The 24,214-nt window shown below is 36.8% G+C and overlaps 1 protein-coding gene across 1 annotated transcript in view; it reads left to right on the top strand.

Moving 5' to 3' along the window:
* PARP8 (poly(ADP-ribose) polymerase family member 8) overlaps window positions 1-22,746 on the top strand; it is a 111,125-nt gene extending 88,379 nt beyond the window's left edge. Inside the window, exons 15-26 of the mRNA XM_042825846.1 lie at window positions 1,040-1,132; window positions 6,417-6,542; window positions 7,970-8,035; window positions 9,298-9,365; window positions 9,723-9,771; window positions 10,597-10,709; window positions 10,879-10,951; window positions 12,823-12,892; window positions 14,755-14,831; window positions 15,812-15,881; window positions 17,516-17,600; window positions 18,567-22,746. Coding sequence (XP_042681780.1) covers window positions 1,040-1,132; window positions 6,417-6,542; window positions 7,970-8,035; window positions 9,298-9,365; window positions 9,723-9,771; window positions 10,597-10,709; window positions 10,879-10,951; window positions 12,823-12,892; window positions 14,755-14,831; window positions 15,812-15,881; window positions 17,516-17,600; window positions 18,567-18,669 — 993 coding nt within the window. The 3' untranslated portion in view covers window positions 18,670-22,746. The remainder of the gene's footprint in view (window positions 1-1,039; window positions 1,133-6,416; window positions 6,543-7,969; window positions 8,036-9,297; window positions 9,366-9,722; window positions 9,772-10,596; window positions 10,710-10,878; window positions 10,952-12,822; window positions 12,893-14,754; window positions 14,832-15,811; window positions 15,882-17,515; window positions 17,601-18,566) is intronic.
* Window positions 22,747-24,214: the final 1,468 nt, after the last annotated feature.

Below are 24,214 nucleotides of genomic sequence, written 5' to 3'. Positions count from 1 at the left end.
TTATTGAACTCAATTTTAAGGAAGGTTTTAATTGATTTTTCTTGCAAATGTTTGCTCATTTTGAATGCTTACTACAATTCACTCCGTATGATTCATTACTTGAGCATTCTAAGAGATGATTTACTAATTATTTTTCAATGAATAAGTGTACAGTTTCTGTAAGAGTTGTTAACAATTAGGAAGCATATTAAGAAATACCCATTCCCTCTACTTAAAACTGTGGGGTTTTTTTATTTCTCTTTCATATGCTTCATGAATGTGGAAAGCTCAAGTCTCACTTAATTTGCAGAGTTTTAAGTATGGTTTTATTTAATCATTGTGATGGAATTAAGAATCTTTTTTTTTTTTTTTTAAGATAAGGAAAAGAATGTTTCAACAGGAGCAGGTTTTTGTGTGTGTGATTTTTTTTTTTTTTTAATATATTTAGAAGAGGCTTCATGATCCTTTATTTGAAAAAAAAAAAAACATGTAGCATTCCTTGAATACAGTGTTTATTCAATGAAAATATAATGCATTTTGTTAAAGTTAACAAATAAATTGTTAAATTGGTCAAAATTAAATGTAGTCTGTTAATGATTTTGTCTTTTGGATCAGATCTTTGATTCTCTTCTCAATAGCAGAATAACAAGCTGTAAAGAGTAAAGCTGTGTTTTTAAAGTAGGTATACCACCATTAGTTTCTGGATTTGTTCTCTGTGAGTTCTAATTACATACAACAATTTGAGTCTGATAGAACAGTGTGAGGTGCATTTGAATACTGTCACTGTAGTTTTGATGTTGTAATATGGGTTTAATTCAACTTTAGCCTTCTGGAGTACTTAGAGTTCTTAACACTTATTTTGCTGATTATTAAAATGCTTCTCAAATGTGTTTTCCTGAATAATCAATAGGTACTTATAATTTGAAACTGATGTTGCAGTTAATATCTGGAGAACAGTGTTAACATTAAAAATGTTTGTTCTCTGATGAAGGTATTGCATGATAAAACCAATAATCCCAAATTAGAACAAAAATGTAATTAATGCTTTTCTTCTGTGCAGCCCACCGTTTGTGAACGGGAGCTCTGTGTATTTGCTTTCCAAACATTAGGAGTAATGAATGAAGCTGCTGATGAAATTGCAACTGGGGCTCAGGTAGAATTATCTAATCCTTGTTGCACATCTAATTGTCTATAGTATACATAATATTTTCAGTCTCTTTTAAAATTTATTTTGACTTGTACTCTTTGGTAAGTATTATTTATTTGTGCAGTCTTACAGCTGTAAATACACTGTTCTATGCATGACATTTTCAAATTTTACTAATGAGGTGCTTCCATTGTTTTCCTTCCTGTAATTAGAGTAACCCTGTTTTCTTCTTCTGTTGCATTCAATTAGGTCACCTGGGTTGTTAATAAAGGTAGCTGTTGTCATCTGCAGATAATTCCCATTTATTTTCACCTAATGAGCCATTACTACTCACATTCAATTAATAAGCAAGTTTCTGTTCATTGGTGTTGGGATATAACTGTTCACTGAGCATCTGTTGTTTTGATCATTAAATAACAGTGGGAAAGTCCTTACTGATGTTGCTACATGGACTTTTTTTTTCCCTTCTCAAGGAATAGAAATTTAACATAGTCTTGCTTCCTGACTCAATTATTCAGTTCAATTATTAATTTATTTTTAACCATGTAATTACTTGACTTTCATGATTTTAAATATGCCCTAAACAAAGTATTTTAAGCTGTGTTTCCAAATCATCATTTAAATTTAGTTTACAGTAGTTGTAGGTTTTCAATAAATTCAGAAGTTAAAATGACCTTTTAAGTCCTTATGGAAGAACGCATTCCTTTCTATTTACCTAAATATGCATAACTTACTATAACTTTTGCAGTGAGCAGGGTTGTGTTTTTTTTGGAAGAACAGGGATTCAGTTCAATTAGCTTTAACTAGCACTACTGAGTCTGGCCTCTGGAAACAAACTATTTGGCTCAATGCCTTTAGTCCTTTCCTCAGAAGAAGAAATTTGGATCAGCATACCGCAGCTTCTTCACTTGAGAATGTAACTATAGGATCTGAATTGCAGCTCATCATAAAAACAGGGAGGTGCACTGATGAAATCCCTCTTCACCAGCCTGAAGTCCTCCGAAGATCTGTTATGTCATTCTGTGGAGCTGGAATTTTATTTTCTGAATGTACGAAAACTTACATTGTACTTATGTACACAAACTAACTCTCGCTTCTCTTCAAATACAGCTGATGGGAGAGATGGTCCTTGTTAATTCTCATTGTATATTTTGGAAGATCTTGCTGCAGACATACGCAGAGTTAGCACTGGATCTCTAGAGAAGCTCTTCATCTACTTTTCCAAAGACTGCTGAATTTTTTCCAGCTTATAACAGTGCTTTAAAGAGGTAGAAGAGGGTTTTGTTGATTGTCTTACTAGACTTTGGTGACTAAATTTTGCTGAGTCTCACTGTAGTGATATCATCACACTCAGTGCATTGCATCTCATCTGGCTGAGCTCTTTTTCCTATTTCCAGAAATAAGTCAGTACTTTTAGGATTTGATTCATCTCAGCTGTTTTTGACATTAGTTTAGGGTGGTGTGAATTGCAGCATAGAGTATCAGCACAGCAGTGATTTCCTCTATGGACTGTGAAGAGAGCCTCATCTGACTAGTGTACAAATCCAATATATTTCATCAGACAAATCTTCCTCAAGGTCTCCAAACCATTTTGTGTGGTGAAAATTTCTAAATGCATATTCTCATTATTGGAAATCACATTCTGATTTTTGTGCTGTGTTACAAACTAGTTTCCTAAGGTGGACACTGTGTCACTTCCAATATTCTGATGGTTTCTTAATAACAAGAGACTACTTCCCAAAACTTTCAAGCGTGAACTCACCTTGCCTTATTTTAGTCATGGTTGAAATGCCTGAAAATTAAATACCTGACTTTTTTGTTTGGACTTCCTTCAAAGATTCTTGATGGAGAGAGTCACTAAAAGACTTATGTAATACGAGAGATTTGTCATTGTTAACCATCATTTTTTTCTCCTTAAAAATATTTAAATCCTAACTCAAGTTCTTCAGTACCCACTATGAAGCAAGAGGAAGATTATGCCTGACTGTATGGACATTTAGTCAATCCTCAGCACATCCTATTACCAGGGAACACATAAGTGCACATAAGTGTATTGTAACTTTTGATTTAGACTTATCTCCAACTTTCACCCACTCCATGTTCCATCACCTCAAAATGATCTCAAAGGAAATCAGGGGATTAATTAGGCCTAATCTATGCAGAGTTTCCCCCATTAAAGCAATCTGATGGTATCATGGTGGGAGAGAAAACAGAAGTCAATAGTTGTTTCAAGAAGGGTTTGGGATGCCGTAAAACCTGTAAGAGCTGTGCCAATTTTGAGACAGTGGCCCGCTGTGCAAGTAATAATGCAAGACAACTTTGGATCACTGTGTCTAGGGACTAAGACAACTCTTTACTATTAATGTTTGGCAACTGAAAGCAAAGAAGTGCCTGTGAGAAGCAAGGTGTATGAACTTTGGCTCAGTTTCATGGTAATACATTTACACATTTGCAGGCCTAGCTGCCTGACCTGGCTGTGTATGAAGACTCCCTTTCTCCTTTGCAAATGCTAATACAGATGCTCCATTTTGAATCATCCATCACACTTGTAGATATTATAAACTGAAAAGATATTAGAATAGCATAGAGAAAGGAATGATTATTTAGATAACTTCATTTTTTAATACATCTGAGATATTTTAAAACAGAGAAAATTGTTCATTCATGCAAAAGGAGCAGAGGAGAAGAATGGTGACAGTATGAGTCACTGAAGCAGAGTTGCTTTTTCCTTTCTTTATGATTCTTATTTTCACTCTTCTCTAAAGGGCCATAATTTTTATTTCCTCCAAATGATCAGATACAATGGCAGACATATAATAACTCCTACAGTGGCTTGAGCTGTGAAATGAGATCTTATCCATTTGGGACTGTAGGAGGAACTGAGGATACCTACTAAGTACAACTCATCTTGGCTTCTCGTTTCTTTCATGAAAAAGTCTGGTTTTACAGAGGGATGTTTTCAGAAGTCACAGAGAAACCAGGGGAAATAAGCCTATTTGCAGATACATTTTTGTGTGGCAACTTTGAATTTCATTATGGATTTAGGTTTCACAGCTGCTAGAAAGCTGCTGCTTCTGTTTTGCTGTGGTCTGTTTTTAACTTCTGAATTACTAATTTTGAAACATTTAAATCACAAATTGTGTATGTGCCTACAGGAACGTATGTGAGTGCATGTCTGTACAGATTATGCACATGATCTTACATGATTTTGGAAATAAATATTCAAATGGACTTATAGTTACAGAATCACAGAATCACGGAATGGCCACGGTTGGAAGGGACCTCAAAGATTATGAATCTCCAAACCCCCTGCCACATGCAGGGCCACCAACCTCCCCATTTAATACTAGACGAGGCTGCCCAGGGCTCTATCCAATCTGTCCTTGAACACCTCTAGGGACAGGGCATCCACAACCTCTCTGGGCAGCCTGTTCCAGCACCTCACCACTCTTGTAGTAAAGATGAGATCAACCTAAATCTTCCCTCCCTCAACTTAAAACCATTTCCCCTTGTCCTGCCGTTATCTACCCTTTCAAAGAGTTGATTCCCCTCCTGTTTGTAGGCTCCTTTTAGGTGCTGAAAGGCTGCAATGAGGTCACCCTGCGCTTCTTTTCTCCAGGCTGAACAAGCCCAGCTCCCTCAGCCTGTCTTCGTAGGAGAGGTGCTCCCTCTTCCTGGAGGATCATCTCTGTGGCTGTCCTCTGGACCCTCTCCAACAGCTCCCTGTCTTTCTTGTACTGGGGGCTTCAGACCTGGACACAGCACTGCAGATGGGGTCTCACAAGAGCAGAGTAGAGAGGGACAATCGCCTCCCTGTCCCTGCTGACCACTCCTCTTCTGACAGAGGTATCCTGTTCCAGGATACCATTTGCTTTCCAAGCTGCAAGGACACACTGCTGGCTCATTTTAAGCTTTTCATCCATCAGGACCCCCGGGTCTTTCTCAGCAGGGCTGCTCTCAAGGACTGCTCCTTCCAGTCTGTATGGATGCCTGGGATTCCTCCGGCCAAGTGCAAAACCTTGCACTCTGCTGTGTTGAACCTCATCAGGTTCACCCGGGCCCACCTTTCTAGCTGTTGAGGTCCCTCTGACTGGTATCCCTTCCTTCAACCGTGTCAACTTCACCACTCAGCTTGGTGTCGTCAGCAAACTTGCTGAGGGTGCACTTGATTCCATCGTTGATGTCATTGATGAAGATGTTAAAGAGCACCGGTCCCAAGACAGACCCCTGGGGGACGCTGCTCGTTACCGGCCTCCACCTGGACATGGAGCCATTGATGACCACCCTCTGTCTGCGGCCTTTCAACCAGTTTCTTATCCATCGAGTGGTCCACCCGTCAAATCCACATCCCTCCAATTTGGAGATAAGGATGTGGTGGGGAACCATGTCAAAGGCCTTGCTCAAGTCCAGGTAAATGACATCGGTTGCCTTTCCCTTGTCCAATGATGCCTTCACTCCATCATAGAAGGCCACCACACTGGTTAAGCATGACCTTCCCCTGGTGAAGCCATGCTGGCCGTCTCGGAACACACACTCATTTGTCATGTGATCAAGCATATTGTCCAGGAGGACCTGTTCCATGATCTTCCCAAGTACAGAAGTGAGACTCACCAGTCTGTAGTTCCCCAGGTCCTTCTTGTAAATGGAGTGACGTGACTCTTCCTCCAGTCATCTGGGACTTCACCTGACAGCCATGACTTTTCAAATATAATGGAAGATATGATGATGATATGATAGTTAAGTATTACAGAAAGAAAAAAGAGGAACTGGACTCCCAGTAGGAGTTGTGCAAATGGCTTTTAAATCACAGCACTGTTCTGGATTTAGCAGAAGCAGTGTTTACTAGTGTTTCTATGATTACAGTGTTCAGAAGAACTGAAGGCAGTGGTACAGGTTCACAAACCCTTCCTCTTTCTTGAGCGGCATTCTTCTTTGACGTCTACTACACAAGGCTACACAGATCCAGCATGACTTCATTTCCCCAAAGAATGAATTTAATTCAGGTGTTAGCACATGAACAAGAGAGAAAGCAGGACTGCAAGGAATGCATCTGGTACATTTAAGAGCAGGTACTGGTCTTACTAATGCACCTGGAATAATATACCTGGTTTAGAACCAAAGCCTTTTGAGGTCAATGGAAGAATGGCAGTCTTATTTCTTGTTGATGGCGTGGTTTGGATGATATAATTAGTAATGAAATAGAGTATTTCTAGAATGTATAGAATAAAGAAGACTGGATGATACAATATAAAAGTAAATATATTAAATAAATTTTTTTCTTCATCTCTAGGTGGTTGATCTATTAGTATCAATGTGTCGGTCTGCGTTAGAGTCACCTAGGAAAGTTGTTATTTTTGAGCCATATCCTTCTGTAGTTGATCCTAATGATCCTCAGATGCTGGCCTTTAACCCTAGGGTAAGTAGTTATCTTTCATTATGTCACAGTTTGGTTTTAATCATTACTTAGGTTACAAAGCAAGCCTTATTCTGGAGGGTCCTTTACTAGAAAAGTGTAACTCCAGCATATAATGTAAGCATGTGATTGTTTTCAGAACTCAATACTTTTTTTTAGTTGTCTCTGAGAAGGTGTTTGCAAATAAACTGTAAGTTGTAGTTAAAGTTATGAAGTCTTGAAGCCAAAAACTTATTTTAAGATACTAATTGTAGATGAGATTTTTTTGTTGTTGTTGTTGTTTCTGGGTTTTTTCTTTTGTGTCTTTCTCTCAGTGTACACACTGGACCCAGAGAAAGACTGGTATAACTGTCAGATTTAGAATTGTTTGCTCCTCAAGCTGCAAATGCTGCCTCTCAGGGAAGCCCTAGGAAAGCTGTGAACCCCTTATAGATCGCCTGAACTCTCCTCAAGGGTGTAATTGGGGACTTTGGATATCTTACATGGGGATGCATTTCATTTCCTGAACAAAGGCCAACTAGCAGTGATTCTTCCTCAGAGGAAGGGGTTATAATCTGTAGCACACAGGAAGAATTGACAAAGAGGCTGATAAGGAGACAGGTAGCTTGGACAGGGCAAGGGTGTAAACTGGTGTAAGGAAGGTGAAAGCTCATAATAGAATCATTAAAGGTTGGAAAATGTAAAAGACCTGTAAGATGATCTAGTCCAAACATCACATGCATGATAGGAGAGGAGCAGGGCGGGCCAAGGAGGTGTGGCCGACTCTGTCTCCTCCCAGCTTCTTGCCAGCATGAATGAGGTGAAAGCCCCTGGGCAGGAGTTGGCTAGAACCGAAGATAAGTGAAGGCACAGTGAGGTGCCCAAAGGTGATGTGGCCTGTGAAGCTGATGAAGCACACAGTGTCAAGCTCATCTGCTCAGAAAAGATGGAATTCCCTGTTTCTTCTTCCCAGGCAGGGCGCACGCAAAGGTCAGTCAGGCAAGGCAAAGCAGAGAAACAGCTGAACAACCTCCGATGTTTCATAGAGCTGTTAGCAAAGTAAATGCATCTGCTTATTTAGCATTTTATTTAGCAGTGTTTGTTAATTGCATACTTACTAGCAGCACATTATCTGAATAACTGGCAGTGCCTGTATGCAGCTACAAATATTTGTTTAAAAAGTGACCAGATCTTTTAAGTGAGTTACATTGTTGTATGTTTGAAAGTCTAATGACATTCAGAGAACAATCATCATGGTAATATTTTTTTTTTTTAATGAAAAAATTTGTGCATGAATAAAGCGGAAGGAAACTTGCTTAAAAAATACAAAATGATTGGTTTGCTGAACATTCATCCTAACTTTGATTTTATACAGACTCAAAAAAATTGAGGGTTTTGTACAACTAAAGACCAATAGTCTTAATGTATTTTCTTATTTTATTTTACATCAGAAGAAGAATTATGACCGAGTCATGAAAGCGTTGGATAGTATAACTTCTATTAGAGAGATGACACAGGTGAGTTTAAAAATGTTTACATAACGTAACAGCTATTTCTAGATCTAGGAGGATACTTATTTGAGTCTGTGATGGTGGGAAAGGTGATGACTTCTTTTTTTGTAAGGCTAAAATGTGTGCTAAAAGTATCAAACTACTGTATCTACAATGGCAATGAAATTAAAGTGAGGAAGTAGAATTCAACTATTTTGAAGTTTAAATAAGAGATAACAGCAGATTGGGACTTTATAACAAGATAATCACCAACTGCTGCATTTCTGGGAATATCAAACTGTGTCACTTTGTTTCCAAAGCGAAAGAAATCGATTTTGTGATGATGCTCTGAATTATAGCTTTATTTCTGATACAACAAAACACTTGTTCAGCTCAGTATGGATGAGAACTAGGAACATTGGGTCTCTTGGGATCACTACCATACGATTTCTCAATATTCACGGTAGGACAGAATCTGATAGCTATTCTTATATTTACTGTAACAATTCATTTCCCAAACAGACCCTCTAAGTATAACTGCTTATTGAAATCTCTCACATACATCTTGCTTTTCCAACTGTTTTATAATTGTAATTTCACAAGATTTTATAAATCACATTTTGCATGTATTCGTAAAGTACTTTGGAAATATGGAATGCAGAATGATGTATAGAAAGCAGCAAAACACATTGAATATAACAATTGAGGTATTTTTGTTAGTTTTTATAATATCTCTTAAAGTAAGCAACATTTTACTACTTTCAACATTAAAATAATTATTGAACTGAAGATTTTTAAATGAGTACTTTGCACTGCAATAGAAATCAAGAAATGTCTTCAGGAGTAATATAAGCTTCTAATAGTGTTTAACAGTTTTTATCATGAAACAGATTAAAAAAAATGTGGATTAACTTGGGATTTTATGGTATTTTGAGAAACTTGATTTTGTGTGTCACCATCCAATTTATTAGTCCAAGAGCTGAACATTAGTGCATATGTTTTGCTGTTGTCCCTAAGATCACCAATGTTTTTTATAATATACTCTTTTCGATGCTAATTATATGCTTATTATTTTACTCCAGGGAAAATAATTGCTTTATTTATTCTTCTTGTTGTCAAAATACATTTGTAACTGTACAATGCTAAATGTCATCAAAGCTGTGATTTAAGCCTAAAAACAAGTCCCATGTATTCATTTTTATAGGTGAATGAAGTCACAGACGATGTAACATATAACATTTAACTTTATGATTTCAACCAGCATAAAGAATGTAATTACTGTTTTCTAGGCACCTTACTTGGAAATAAAGAAGCAGATGGATAAACAAGACCCACTTGCACATCCTCTTCTACAATGGTATAACATTGACTCACATGGCATGATTATTCACTTGCCAAGATGAATGAATAATTACTTCACCAGTTTAATTTTCTATAAGCTCACCCTAAGAATTACTGCCAGAGTTAATGTTTGCAACTGCTTTGTTCCTGAACTGTTTCTGGATCTCACCTGGAGTTTCTGAAAACAGTGGAAAGACTCTAGCTTATTTTACAGCTTCAGATCTGACTTCGTAGCCAAGATGTAGCCTGCTTTAACCTGATAGGTTCAAAAGCCTGCAACCTCATGTTTTGTTATGGCTATGTATTATATTCTTTAGAGGGAAAGTTCTGCTTGTTTGTCATATCTAGTGCATATAATTGTTTCTTCTTTTAGGGTTATTTCTAGTAACAGATCACATATTGTGAAGCTACCAGTGAATAGGGTAAGTGTCTGTGGGTTATTTCCTCATTTCTCATGGTTCACATTAGCATAAATGAGAGTCCTGGCCAAATGTAAATGTCCATGTTTAAACTGGTCTTATGGACTCCATTAATAGACAGTGGAGAGAAATAGACAGTTTTGAGTTATAACTTATAGCATTACATTTTGAATATCTAAAACAGGTGAAACAAATTACAGTCAGAAAAAGACTATTTTAGATGAGCAGCTCAAATACAAATGTCTGCCTTGCAGTCATCTGAGATTGGATGAGAACTTCACTGTTTTTGTTACCATTTGCAATATTGCCATTGCCATTTAGAATAACAGACACAGAATTGTATGAAGAGCAGTGCAGACAAACTACATCTATCAGAAGAACCACATATGAACATACTATAAAAACAGCATAGCTCTGACATTTTAGATGGGTGGTGCTGAAATTCATTTCTGAGTATCTTTGGCTCTGATGCTCTGATTAAGGGTGTAGTAATCTGCAGCCTTTCAAATCTGAACCTTAATTCAGAGACAGCTTTGATCGAGATACCATGAGAAATTGTTCAATTTAATTACCTTACAAGAGACATAGCAGGCTGAAATCTGTTTCAGAAACTTCCATATGTTTCATAAACCAAAGACTGTTTTCGTGTTTGATTTCAGATAAAAGCTATAGTAATTAGACCAATTTCAACTTAGTTCTTGGTATATGAACATAGTTGTAGTTAGTAGTGTGCAAAACAACTCAGTATATTAAGAACTGCCATTCTGGAAGTACAATGCTATTGTGTTCATCAGCTTCTTTTCACATATGCACTATTATATTTTGCAGCAACTAAAGTTTATGCACACTCCACACCAGTTCCTGCTTCTCAGCAGTCCACCAGCCAAAGAATCCAATTTCCGAGCTGCTAAAAACCTTTATGGAAGTACCTTTGCATTTCAGTGAGTCCATATGTTTGTATTAATCAAAGGTTACCAAAATGTCACACTGTCTTTTTTTTCTTCTTGCCATTTGAGGTTTCCAGCTGTGAATGTACTGCTTTAAAGGACTAATGATTTCATTTTGAATTTTGCACTGTAGATTTTAACACTTTCTCTTTTACTTTTTCAGTGGTTCACACATTGAAAATTGGCATTCCATCCTGAGAAACGGCTTAGTTGTTGCTTCCAATACGAGGCTGCAGGTGAATAATCTAGATAGACTAGCTAACCTGTGTGTGTTCGATTACATATTAAAATCAGGTGAATTTTCAGTGGGTGTATTTATAGTAGTCATATTGGTGGCAAATATCCTTATGTTTTCTGGAAAAGGTAATTTTATGAAGCAGTTAAAATTAAATAATGTGTCTGCTAAAAATGGCTTTAAAAAAGCCATATGAGTGGAATCAAGTGTTTCGTTTTTACATTGCACAGCAGCACCTCCACGAGGCTCGGCTCGGAACTGCTTAAAGGCGATCTCAGAGACCAGAATTTGAGGCACACCTTTATTATAGGATCCCAGAGCACACTAAATTTACAGATGCCAAGCTTACAGTGTCTCCTTCCCCCCTCTCATTTTCTTGGGAAGGAAATATGAGTGTACTGGCAAGGAGGGATCTATGGAGAAAACTTCACTTTGGTTTCTTAGGCTGAACCATGAGACCAGTACTGCAGGGGAAAGTAGGCAGTACAAGAGTTGCCTAGAGGAATGCGATTCAGTGTGTTTTAACATCAGAGTTTTGGCAGGTGTTCTCCAGAGGTAAATCCACAATCCTGATACCTTGGAGGGAGACCTAAGGGTGCTGACTGAAGATTAGGGAGCAGGAAACACTGAAAAAGGGACTGGAAATTTCTGCTATTCTTTCTGGTGCTTTGGGTGTTTTTATTAGCATCTTTCAAATATACATCACCAAGAAAGCACAACTCACACTCAGAAATTCACCAGAGTAAACCCTTTTGTTTGTGCTTATTGTTTGTTCAGACTTAAGATATTGAGAAGAGGAAAAAGCAGTTCATTCAAATCTGTCTCACATACACCATTGTTTTTAAATCTCTCACATGACTAAGCTATACCATTAGTCCAGTTCATTCTGTTTATCCCAATTCTGTTTATCCGGATACCAACCAGTCAGGAAGAGTATCTACTCACCAGGGATCCCATACAAGACCATACAGTCTGGAGAAGTGACAGTGCATACCTATGGGAGCTCTGGTACATTGCAGACGTAGTGTAAATATTGTGGGGTCAGACGAAAGAAATAAGGGTGAGAGTAACTCTGAAGCCCAATGACCATAACACCTGTCTGTGTAGGAGATGCCCTGGTTTCTCACATGAGCTGCAACAACTACTTTTTGTGTCTTCTTTGAAGGCTTATCTACTTAAGGCAGTCAGAACCTGGATGAAAAGCAGAAACTGTATTTCCTACTTCCCTGAAAAGAAAATGGCCAATAAAACATGCTTGTCTTGTTGCTTAGCCCAAGCACTGTGATTTGAGCCAGTTATGCTGGTGAAGAAAAGTCTTCCCTTTCTTCTCATCTTCAGACACATAACTCTGTGGCTAAAGAACTGTTCTGAAGTGATGGGATATATATGGCTGAATAGGCTTAGGCAAAAGCTTGGTTGAAATCATCCCTCCAGTGCTCAGGCTGAACACAAAAATATTTTTTTATTATTATTATAATATAAATATTAGCAAATAAGCACTTTCCTCACCATTTCTTCATTTCTTAACTTAGGAAAAAAAAAATAGCTATTATTAGATTGTTTGCATACCCAGTCCAGCAGGCATAGTTTGGAAAAACCTTCTGGATCTAGTTCCTTCAAAAGTGATCCACAAAGACTCCCGGAGACAGCCTAAAATTGTCTTTGCACCCTCGGACACAGTTTCCAGAATGTATGGTATTTTAGTCGTATATTCATGGCACTTATTTTTTTTTTTTTTAGACAACTTTGAGGACCATTTATTACCAATCAACAAATTAATGCAAATGAATGGTAACTCATCTACATCAAGACTTGTGCATATCATTATTTTTTTATCCAGATGCTAAACAATTGTTCTGTTCTCTCTTTCAGCTCCATGGTGCAATGTTTGGAAGTGGTATCTACCTTAGTCCATTGTCAAGCATATCATTTGGTTACTCAGGTGATATTTATAAATCACTCTAGAGTTAAGACATGGGGGGATATCTCAGTCTATTATTTTTCTCACTAGTTTTGCTTCTTATGGCACCATAGAAAATTTGGTGTGTAGTAAATTCTGTAGTCCAAGATTAGATTCTCTTTTTTGAATTAACTAGTTTTCCCTTATTAAATACCTGTCCTCATTTTTGAAGGTGACAAGTGTCTTGAAGCTCTAGTTGAAATAAGTAGTAACTAAAGCTGAATGTTGTTTTTAATGGAGCAGGTCTTGACCATACAGTGGAAATCCAATGTAGTGATTTATTTGTTTTTTGTCAGTATCTATCTAAGTTCATCTATTATTATGGATTTATAGGCTTTTAGGAACTTATCTGACCCAACAAATATTCATCAAAACACATGTTCAGCTATATGTGTTTAACAATGTTGCCAAGTGTGATATGTCAAACATACATAGAAAATAATGGATCGTGTATTCATTTTAGCATTAGAAAGAAGGGGACAAATTTGTCCCACTTGTGAATCCAGAAGTAAGCCATGCAGAGCTTTCCATCTTAGAATCATAAATAGAAGCATAACAGGTACATTGTCTGCCAATGTCTGTATTAAGAAATTTTTGTGAAGATTTTAAAATGCTGTGACTTTTTTCTTTCCTTATGTTGTGTTTAGCAGCATTTTCTCTCATGTAAAACTGCTGGTATAGTTGAATGTGAGTTTTTTCTGCATGTAGATAAATTCTGAAAATGTTAGTTATGCTTTCTGATTTTTTTTGTATTTTTAGGTAATGTCACAATTCATTTCTAGAGCTCAGAATTTTTTACTGCTGTTTATTGAGTTTCAGTATCAGTAATTTCCAAATGCACTTTTAGCTTCTCAGAGATTACACAAGTATGGGAGCTTTTTAGGACTCACTGAAAGTACCGACTGCAGAATTATCATTTTAGAAAGTGACCTCTTTTTTGTACAGCATTGATCTGTGAGTTTCAGTGTATCTTCTCCCCTCTCTACGTCTTTTGATGCCTTCCATCTAGTCTCTTCCAGAAAGGAAACTTGTGTACCTATTAAATATGTAATATTAATTAAAATATGTAACATTTTGTAACACTAAAAAAACATGGTGGATCCTACACTCATTATCTCACAGGCATAAAGTTCAGCATAATCTGGTGTGTATTTGCAAATTATCAAGAAATATAGAGCAGTGGAAACTAAAGGAAGCCTGTAATAATGTACCATACAGGAATGTTATATAAACTACCAAGAAGAATATAAATGAGATCTAAGGCACAAATATAGGAGTTGAAATTTTCTGAGAAGGAAATTGGATCCAAATTGATTGACCAATACTTTTATGGGTTCACCTGTATATAATTTAACCTAGGGAGACTTTAAAACTACTTTTATATAAACTAAGTATTACTGAAAATTATTTAGACTTTTTCTAGAACTAAATAAAATGTTCTAGATGAATATCTGAAGTTCATCTAGGGTAGGATTTTACTATCCTACTCTCAATAAATGAAACTGTTCCTTCAGCTTCAGAAGGGTCTGTTAGGTTGAAACATGTTAAAATGCAGTCTGTTAAGGAATCACCTAAGAACATTCAGTGGCATTTGTAATCATTTTTATCTACTTTCATGCCTTCTTAGTGCTAACTTGGCTTCTTAATGTCTTTGCAACGTATGCAGATATATGGGCAATTTACAGGATTAAATTGAATTATTTTCTGGCAAAGTTGACTAGCTTTCTGCCTGCAATGCAAAGGACTGTAATTTTGACCATGCCACCTGTTGCATTATCCATATTTAATTTTGCTTACAGTTGTATTTATATGGCAGAGTATTTCACATTATTTTTGCATCTTAGGGATGAACAAGAAGCAGCAGAAGGTGTCAGCTAAAGATGAACCAGCTTCAAGCAGTAAGGGTAGCAACACATCACAGGTACAGTAGTATATCAATCATCTCTGGAAGATTTATAGTTTTATGTTGGGAACCTGGTATTTGAAAGGAAGCGATATTTCTGTTGTGAAAGCTAATGGTTTTAGTAAATGAAATCAACAAGTCAAAATACTGCACTCTTCACATACAACCCAACTGCTCTAAGAATTTACGGAGTATACTACAGATCCCAATGCTCTTCTTTTCCAACCAGAAGAATTTGGGAAGAGAATGAAAACAAAACACAGATATCATTATGACCTTTAACAAGGCCTTGCTTTCTGAGCTCTGGAATTTTTACTGAACGATTTTGCAGAGGGGGTTAAGAGCAGCTACTTTTGGAAAATGAGCACAAGATTTCAGTGATGGCTAGTTAGATTTTGGTTATGTTTTTCCACAGTTTCTACACACTAAACCTTTAGAATTCTGGTTTATTTAAAGCAAGCTTGTAGAAACTGCATGTAGAACTAAATGTTGAGGAAAAAAAAAATATGACATCTGTCTCTAATGCATAAAAACTACTGAACAATCTGGCTTTAAGTAAAAACTCACATATAAGGGCAGAATCCCTTGGAATTTAGGTCTCCAGTAAAGCATGAAAATAAATCAAGTGGCCGAAGAATCACTGATTAAATCACTTCGGTTTTGCTGTTGTTGTTTTTATTGTTTTTCTGCTGTCAATTTGTTTATTGGTAATATTGATTCACTGATTGTTATCAGTGTTTATCAGTAAAAGTGATCCTTGCAAAATCAGGAATTTTTTTTTCTGGATAAAGGAAATCAAACCTTTCCTATGAAAATCCTCCCTCATAAAAGTTTTAGAAATTTAGAAATTTCATTTAGAAATAAGGCAGAAATTTTATAGAAAGACTATCTTGATTTATAATGAATAAATCATTGAAAATAGCAGCTCTCTCCTTTGCTACTTTTCCACTGTTTGTCTTACAGCAATAATTAAGTTTTCTCATGTTTTTACATCTCAGTCACAGAAGAAAGGACAACAGTCACAATTTTTGCAAAGCCGTAACTTAAAATGCATAGCCTTATGCGAAGGTAAGCTGAAAGCCCTTGAAAAACTGTTCTAGTCATGAGCATGGTTATTCTGAATGTAAAGCAGCGTGACCTTTAGTGCCAGTATTGGTTGGTTTAAGTAAGGAACTATTGGTAGGCATATGAGTACTTGTTAGCAGCTGACCTTTGTATTTCTGTTGAAAATATTTCCTTCTTCGAACAAGAAGTATAATACAAGCTGAATTTTTATGTAATAATCATAATATAGAATCGTAGGATGGCTTAGGTTGGAAGGCATCTTCAGGTCTACTCATTTCCAGTGCCATGATCAGGCTTGTCACCCACCAGCTCAGGCTACCCAGGGCCCAATGCAACCTGGCCTTGAACACCTCCAGGGGTGGGGCCTCAGAGTAGAGGACTTGCTATTGACTGTACTGTGACTGATCATCTGGTCTGTCCAGCAAGGTTCTTCATTTGATTCAGTGACTTCTTGTAAGCTTCTAATGGATACATAAAACATGTGACTCTGAGAAACAACAGCTTTCATACTGAATTTTCAAATGATTTTTAACTGCTCAGGTAAATTTGTTCTTCATGTGATAACCAACCTGCTCTTCTGGAGTGCTTCAGAATTTTTTTAAAGTTATAAATCCAGTGCTTATGATTACCATTATTCTTGAGAGACTTGACTATTTTTTGTCACGTCATATTAAGGAATTTGAACAATTGATAAGGAATCTCATTAAAAGAAATTATATTGAATTTAACTTGCTCTCCATTTTCAGCATTTGTTTACTTCAAAAAGTTAAAACTAGTACACTGTGTCAATGATGTTATTTCAAGATTTAAGCTAATTTTATGCAACTACGTAAAATACTTTTTTTTTTTTTTTTTTTATAACTTATGATTTAAAAGTTTCCATTCATGGAAGAAATTACTTGCAAATTGGATATGCACTTTTTTTCCTGGTAGCACTTAGATGTATTTATAGAAGATCTTTAAAGCGTAGATTCATGGAAAGATTCCATATGTGTTGATTTGATTATGCCATGAAACAGCATAATATTGCTGTTTTCTAAACACTGAAGAAGCTTTGGTGGGATTCACTATCCCTTTGATTATAATTTTACCTTTTAAAAAATGTTTGGTATTACAGCAAATCACTAATATTTGCCAGCTCAGTTTCAGGTGTTTTCAAGTGTTGTCTTTCATGCCTTAGAATTGGCTCAGCCACCATCAAACACAGACATCTCTGTGCCAAAGATGTTAGTTGACTCAAATCCTTCTTAACAGCCCTATGTGCTTCTTAAATCAGTTTTTAATGCATGTACTTTTTCTCTTTTCCTATTTACTGGTCTACAGAGCAGGTCTTGCTCCTTCAAAGAACTTTATGTAAAGTACCAGATGATCACAAAAGCCAACTTTTGTTTAAAATCAGTGAGTTAAGAACTGCTTCTCATACATCAAGCATTTGTGTTTTATGGAAGATATAATGTATTTTGGAAAGAAGAATCTTGTTCATGTCCTTTTTTTTACTAATAGACAACTTGAAGACTACACTTGGCCATAGACATACATACACAAAGCTATGCAAAGTGTGTAAAAAAGCAGACATTTCAAAATGGTATCTTTCAGATGTGTTTTGATCACTAGAGAATTTATTCTTTTCTTTACAGTGATAACCTCATCCGATCTGCACAAACATGGAGAGATTTGGGTAGTTCCCAACACAGACCACGTGTGTACAAGGTTTTTCTTTGTGTGAGTACAAACATTCTTTTAAAATTCTGTCTTTTCTAGGACTTTTTTTTTTTCACATTCCTGACAACAGTTGTAAGTGAAAGAGATAGAAGACATTTATTTCTAATTCTTTAAAGCGTCACCCTAGCTTGTATTCATCTCCATATTTTTTTTCAAGTGATGTATGGATACATTAGCGGCAAAGGTTTAGTAGGTATTTTTAAGTAAAAGAAAAAAAAATGCAGTGAATCGAGAGTTACTGATTTTTTCCCACTCTGTAGCATTACCTTATATTGCTGTACCTTTGACCATCTGTTGCAAAATATCTCTTCTATTCGTATGTATTTTTTAAAGCTAAGAATTATTGAGAAAAGGCTTCTTATCTGTGATGTGAGCATTCCCCTCTGAGCTATGATTTGTAGTTATATACTGACATGGATTTCAGCCCTGTAAGAAGAGTCACGCAAACCAAGGGAGAGGCACACAGACTCCATATTCGCCATTGTTGGAGGTTTGCAGTGATTAGGACTGCTCTATCCTAAAGAGAAAATCTGTGCAGCTGTCATGGTGTCACCAATAAGCTGAGACCCTTTTGTGACAAGAGTTTAGTTACTGTAGGTGTTGCAGTGGCTTGTGAAATGCTTTGGTGCCAGCCTTGTGCAGTGATTCCTTTATACATGCAGAGAGAGGGGAGCTGCTATCCAAACCTCAGCCCATTAGTGGCACTTCTGCTGGTGGCAGCACAGAAGTCCCGTTTGGGTCCCAGTGTGTTGTTGCCTCAGGGTTCCAAAGGCAATGGAAGTCCTACCACATTCCTGATTATGGGGTCTGCTTGTAACAGTGAAGTGCAGCAGAGCATTTTAATAGTAATCTTGTTAACGGCCAGAATGAATACTGGTGATTATTGAATAAAACAGAATTTGGGATGGTTTTAAACGGATTAATAAAGCACTAACTTGATTTTATTTTCTTCACTTTTTTTTTTAGTTACGAAGATGGTCAAGTGGGTGATACAAGTATAAATACACAGGAACCGAGCATTCATAAAGAGATTCTTCGAGTCATTGGCAATCAAACTGCTACTGGTTAAAAGGACCACTCTTATTTAATTGATGTGGTTTGGAAGCCTTCCTCAGTCTCAAAGCTGGATTTTGAACTGAAGAAGATGCAAAAAAAACCTAATTTATTATTATTATTCTAAGCAAATTAACCCTTTGAATACTTACTGTTTTCTTACTTACTGTTTCTTATCTCATCAAAATACCTGAGATGGTATGAATTAACAACTGTTGGGGTGCAAAGTCGATTAACATACAACAACTAACAATAATTAAACAGGCATTTGGGTTGCTCACAATAAACAGACTTTAAAAAAAGGAGTTTTGTGCTGATATTTTTATATTAAATTATTCAGTTGGAGGTTTTAGTACTGTATACTGGTATTTTAAATTTAGAATGACTGAATTATGTGCAAGTGAGAAGATTTTATAGCGGAGCACTTGTATTATGCAGGATACTTTGCAATAAGTAAAATATTCTCATATATTTAAACACAATAAAGAGTTGTCTGGAAATGTCAAATCAAAGAGATTGGTTACCTGCAGCTATCTTCAATTCATTTCATTTTACACAGGTGCAGACAGGATTTAGAATCAAAGGCAAAATAGTGCAGTTTTGGCATAGTGTGTGAAACAAAGAAAACTAATGACCCTGAGGATGTATGTTGAAACACCGTCATATCCACTCAGCAGCTCAATTAAAATTTTTAATTAAGCAAGCTTAGCAAACATCTAGAAATCCAGAAGCTGTTAACTTTCTTCTTACAAATTTGTTTTTTATATACTAGATAAGTTTTTTCGAATCAGTAAGATCCTTTAGCTTTTCCATCTTGACTTCTGTGAGATTACTATGTGGTTAAATTTAGCCAGATAGGCAAAAGTACCTGCTAAATTATAGCTTTAACATGATTGAGTTAATTGTTATTTCTACCAGGAAACGTAAACACAAAATATACTGATATCACCAAGTGAAAGTCTTTTTATTAATTTATTCCTAAGGAAAAACAAACCAGTTCACATCTTTGGTGTTTGAACTAGCAGCTACTTTTTCCAAGTAAGCACAACGGCAACGTGGGTCGGGGCCTAGTCTCCAAAGCCTAAAGCATATCCTGTGCCCTGGGCAGCTCTCATAGCAGCCATCCTGCAGCATCTCACCTTACATATGGAGAGCAATTCAACTTGCCTATCTGTGCCCTGAGAAAGGGCTGAAGTCTGGGACAACAAAAGATGATCATGAGTAAGACATAATATGATGAGCATAGGCATTACAATTCACTAACATACCGTTAGCAGCTCAAATCCCCCCATTTGTGGGGTGGGGAAAAGGGATGGGGCTAACAAATCACCAGTATTGTGCCTGGGGGAACTGGGCCATCTGGAAGGCCAATCTCCAAGGACTCAAGCCCAGTATTGCAAGCAAAGCAATGGAATGAAATGACAGTTCACTTGCTACACAGTAACTCAGTCAATTTTTTAATTAGACAAAACGGGAAACCTCTTGGTGTTACTTCATTTACAGGTGGAAATAAGTCTTCAGATTGCTCCCCTACAGAAGTCTTTGTTCTTATTGTTGTTTTTTTTTTTTTAAGATTAAGGAAAAGGGAGGGTTCTGTGTGGACTTGTCAGTCACAAATAGATAGCCTCTCTGCAGCAAACTTCAAAATTTAAACAAATAATAATTGAAATAAATATAGTCTTTTTACAAATAGCTTTTAATCACAGAGAAAAAAGAGCCCCAGACTCTATTACTCTTCTTGGTAGAAATCTCCATGAAGCTGTGACTCTATTCAGCATGGAGCAACTGAAGGAGTTACTGAGATGGAACTTTCTAACTTATTTCTACATCCCACACCAAATTAAAAACCCACAAATCTGAGGGTTTGATGGAGAAATTATGTTAATATTTTAATGTTGCACCCTAATTAGAAATTGACATATTTGTACTTCTGTAAGTATTTTAAACATTGAGAAAGGAATCAAAAAAGATGCTTTTAAACCTTTCTTGAAATTCAGTATTTAGCATTCAAGGGGTTAAGCAACTTGGGTTATTTTCTTATATAATATATGATCAGCATAACTATTTTCTTCAGCAGTACTAAGCTGTTTTGATCACCTAAGTATTTGGCTCTGCATTACTAATAATATAATAGCCAATTTGTATGATACTCTGCTTAATGTTTTAGAGGAACTAGTTGATCACACCAGAATTGTTTATGCTTGTGTTTTCTCTAAAGCCCTTGAAAAACTGTTACTGATGCTGTATAATTTTAATATTATAGCTGTTGGTACTAAAAATGCATCTGTTGAATAATGCTAAGATTATGCTTTTGTTAATACAAACAGAAGATCACTTCCAAATGAAGACTTTAGGCTTAGATCAATAGTACTATGCTTATAAATAATTTTCTACTTTGGAAATATTTAGCATACTTTCGACATTGATAAGTACAAAGTGGAAAAAAAAACAAAAACAAAAACAAAAGCGTTAACCAAAATAAAGAGAATTGTGATTTTGAAAGAAACTAAAAAATTAAACAAATATAGGAAGAGTGTATAGTGACTTTAGCATTATATTAACTAAAACGGATTTCTTCTTGGTTGTAGAAGATAAACGTCAAATTAAAAGAGTACTTGTTGTGACTGATAGGGTCAGTCAGAGCAAAAGCACTCTGTAATCTTAGCATTTTCAAAGCATGCAGGTTTGGGGTCTGACCTTGCATTGTGCTAAACATCCACTGCAGGTGCTGGGGGTTAGGCCCTTGAACAAATGTAGGTATTTTTTGTACATGTAATTCCTGGCTCTTGTGGTGTTTTACAGCCCTCTGATGCCAAGGCCTGCAGCTACTGGCATCAGCATGAAAGATAAATGCTTGGGTATGCCTTGGCCTGGCTTCTGCTACCTGAGAGCGGGGCAGCAGCAGAGACCTCGATGGTGAGCGTGGCAGGGAGAAAAGGGCATGAGAGGTCCCAGAGGTCAGGGCTGAGCCTCGCTGTGCGCCCACGGGGCCTGCACTTGTTTTGTGGAGTGCAGCAGGGTGCAGCACTGCGCAAAGCTGCCATGTGCAAACTGCAGCGTGGATTGCGTGTCCTGCTGGCCTCCTTGTTAGTTCTACCATAAGGGCAAAGAGGAGCCCGTGGGTTAAACCTAGCAAAGCCGTTTGTTGGCAGAGTGAGTAAAACAAGCGTAGGGCTGGAAGCGGTTTGAAAAGTATCTCGAGTGCAGTCAGCCAGGGCTGTATTAATAACCAAATTTATTCCTTAAAGCACTGAGGAGTAGAGGTAAGCTCATACCTCAGAGGGGATAAATAAATAAAATTTAAAGCAAGGCAGCTCTCTGCATGCGCAGTGTCACGTACAGTGCACGAGGCTGTCTGTCACAAGGGGATCGAATCTCTGGATTCGGCTTTAGACACTTCGGGTGTGAAGTGCGGGGCTCCAACACCTCATCATGGGGACAGTTCTGGCCGCTGCCATGAGCGGGTGAGTGAAATACCGAGCTGCTCCCTGGTGTGAGGAACGCCGGATGGTTGGGTGTTCCTGGTCTGCCAGGGAATGGCAATGATGTATATTACAGCCCATTACACTTTGCATTGGGGTTTTGTATGATATACTAGGCATTAGATTTTTGTAATGAGAAAACAAAATAGAATTAAAGTAGTAGTTAGTTCAACGTATCTAATGTGTGAAAAAGCTGTTGAAAAGTAGATTACATTTAGTGTTTACCAGCAAGTGAGTAAAAGTAGTCCTTATACACATATAATTTAATGTCCTGAAGATAATTTTATATTTACCCAATATGTATTGTATCTTTGAATTTTAAGAAGCATCCACTCCTTTCTGTATACATAAAATATGCCTATGTTTCTTTTAAGTCTACAACCTTTTTTTCTCTGAATAAATATATTAAATTCTGTGCACAAAATAGTACCGCCGCCTGCTATTTAGCCTATGGTGCCTTAGAGTTACTACAAATATTCAACAAAATGTACATAATGTAAATACTGCCAGAAGATCACTAAGGCCAAATATTTTCTCTATTCACTTTTTACTGCACTTGCTTTCTATTGCTATTTAAGCCTCTTTTATCCAGATTTGTAACAGTTACAACATTGTAGCCAATGTAAATGTTTACTTTCAATAAATCAGAATTTGTTCAATAAGCACTGTGCATTTGAGCACTGTTTTAAGAGCTCTGTTCGACGTTTAAAGCAGTCTTTTAGAAATTAAAATAAATTTAATGCCGTTTCTGGACTTCTGCTAGTCTCAACAGCAACTAAATCTTATTCTATGGTTCTACACTTATTACTGGAGTAAAATTTTTCTGCAGTGGTCTTTTTAAAAGCAGATGAACAGTAAAACCAGCCTTTCACGCTGTGTTTATAAGAATGATCTACATGACTCTTCAAAACAGAGAAACTGGAATGGGATACTGTGTGCAGGATATTGTGTGTATAGTACAAAATGCGTAAGGATATCTCAAGATGCATTTTATAATTGCTTTTAAAGAAGTTCTCTGTCTTTCTGTAGAACTGTTTCTGTCATGAAAGCAGAAAATATATGAAGAACCTTGTTGTACTTAATGGCAGTTTGTTTAAAATATAAATGCACATCTGCAACTCATAAAATATGCAGACATTTGTGGGACTGTTTATTCAGTGAGTGTACTATTTTTTTTCTCTGCCTATGAGCTCATTTTAATTATAGGGATGGATATTAACTTGCATTTTCTGGAAGTTTGAACTTTTGTTTTGTAAAATTCATTGGTTTGTAACTGCAGATTTTGGACTGTAAATGTTAAAGCGATGCTGCTATTCTGGATGCTGACAAGTATTTTACACTTACATAAATATGGCATAGGGAACAAATAATCATATCATTGCATTTCCAAATGGCTGAGCATTTATTTGCCATTGATTGAGTCCTGTAATAGAGATGATATCTGTTTTGAGAAGACTTTATATCTGGAAGAAATAACAACTTCCAAGCCCCCAATCTAAGAGTTGAAACAGTGGTGAAATCTCAGACTAACGTCAGTACCCAGAGATAGAAGGAGGGCTGGGATTTTTTTTTTTTTTTTGTATCAGTTCCAACTGAACTACTGCTCCATTCCCAAACTGCTGCATCACGTGCTTTGTCAATCAATAGTCAGTTGTATCCACCTGTTAGGCAGTTCAGTTTGGGACCCTGCGAGATCAGTAATCCAAACATTAACTGAAAGCAAAACAAAAATATTGCACAGGAGCAGAGCTGCTTTCAAATGCGTGCACTGCCTTTTTGAAAGGAGGAAAAGCAGAGAATCTTATAAGAAAAAAATCAAATGGCTGTTGGAAAGAGTATGTGCTGTATTTCTTGAGCTGTATTTACATGCTTGACCAGCTTCTTTTTTGTGCACTACAGTGCAGTGCAGATTGCAACAAAAAATTTTGTGTAGGTCACAAAGCCAGGACCCTGTCCAAGGGGGATGTGTCCACCTGAAATGTTATTAGGCTGCAGTAACTGAATAAAGTCAGTAGGAGGTGAGGGCCACAATGTGGCTTTGCCCCAGCTCCCAGCACAGTGCAAGCTCTCTGATTGCTA

Source organism: Centrocercus urophasianus, unplaced genomic scaffold (genome assembly GCF_019232065.1).
Source record: "Centrocercus urophasianus isolate 14NV4802_14NV808 unplaced genomic scaffold, USGS_Curo_1.0 seq_25, whole genome shotgun sequence".
NCBI classification, from domain to species: Eukaryota; Metazoa; Chordata; class Aves; order Galliformes; family Phasianidae; genus Centrocercus; species Centrocercus urophasianus.
Note: the sequence above shows the minus strand (reverse complement) of the source record. Positions and strands in the feature narration are given on the sequence as shown.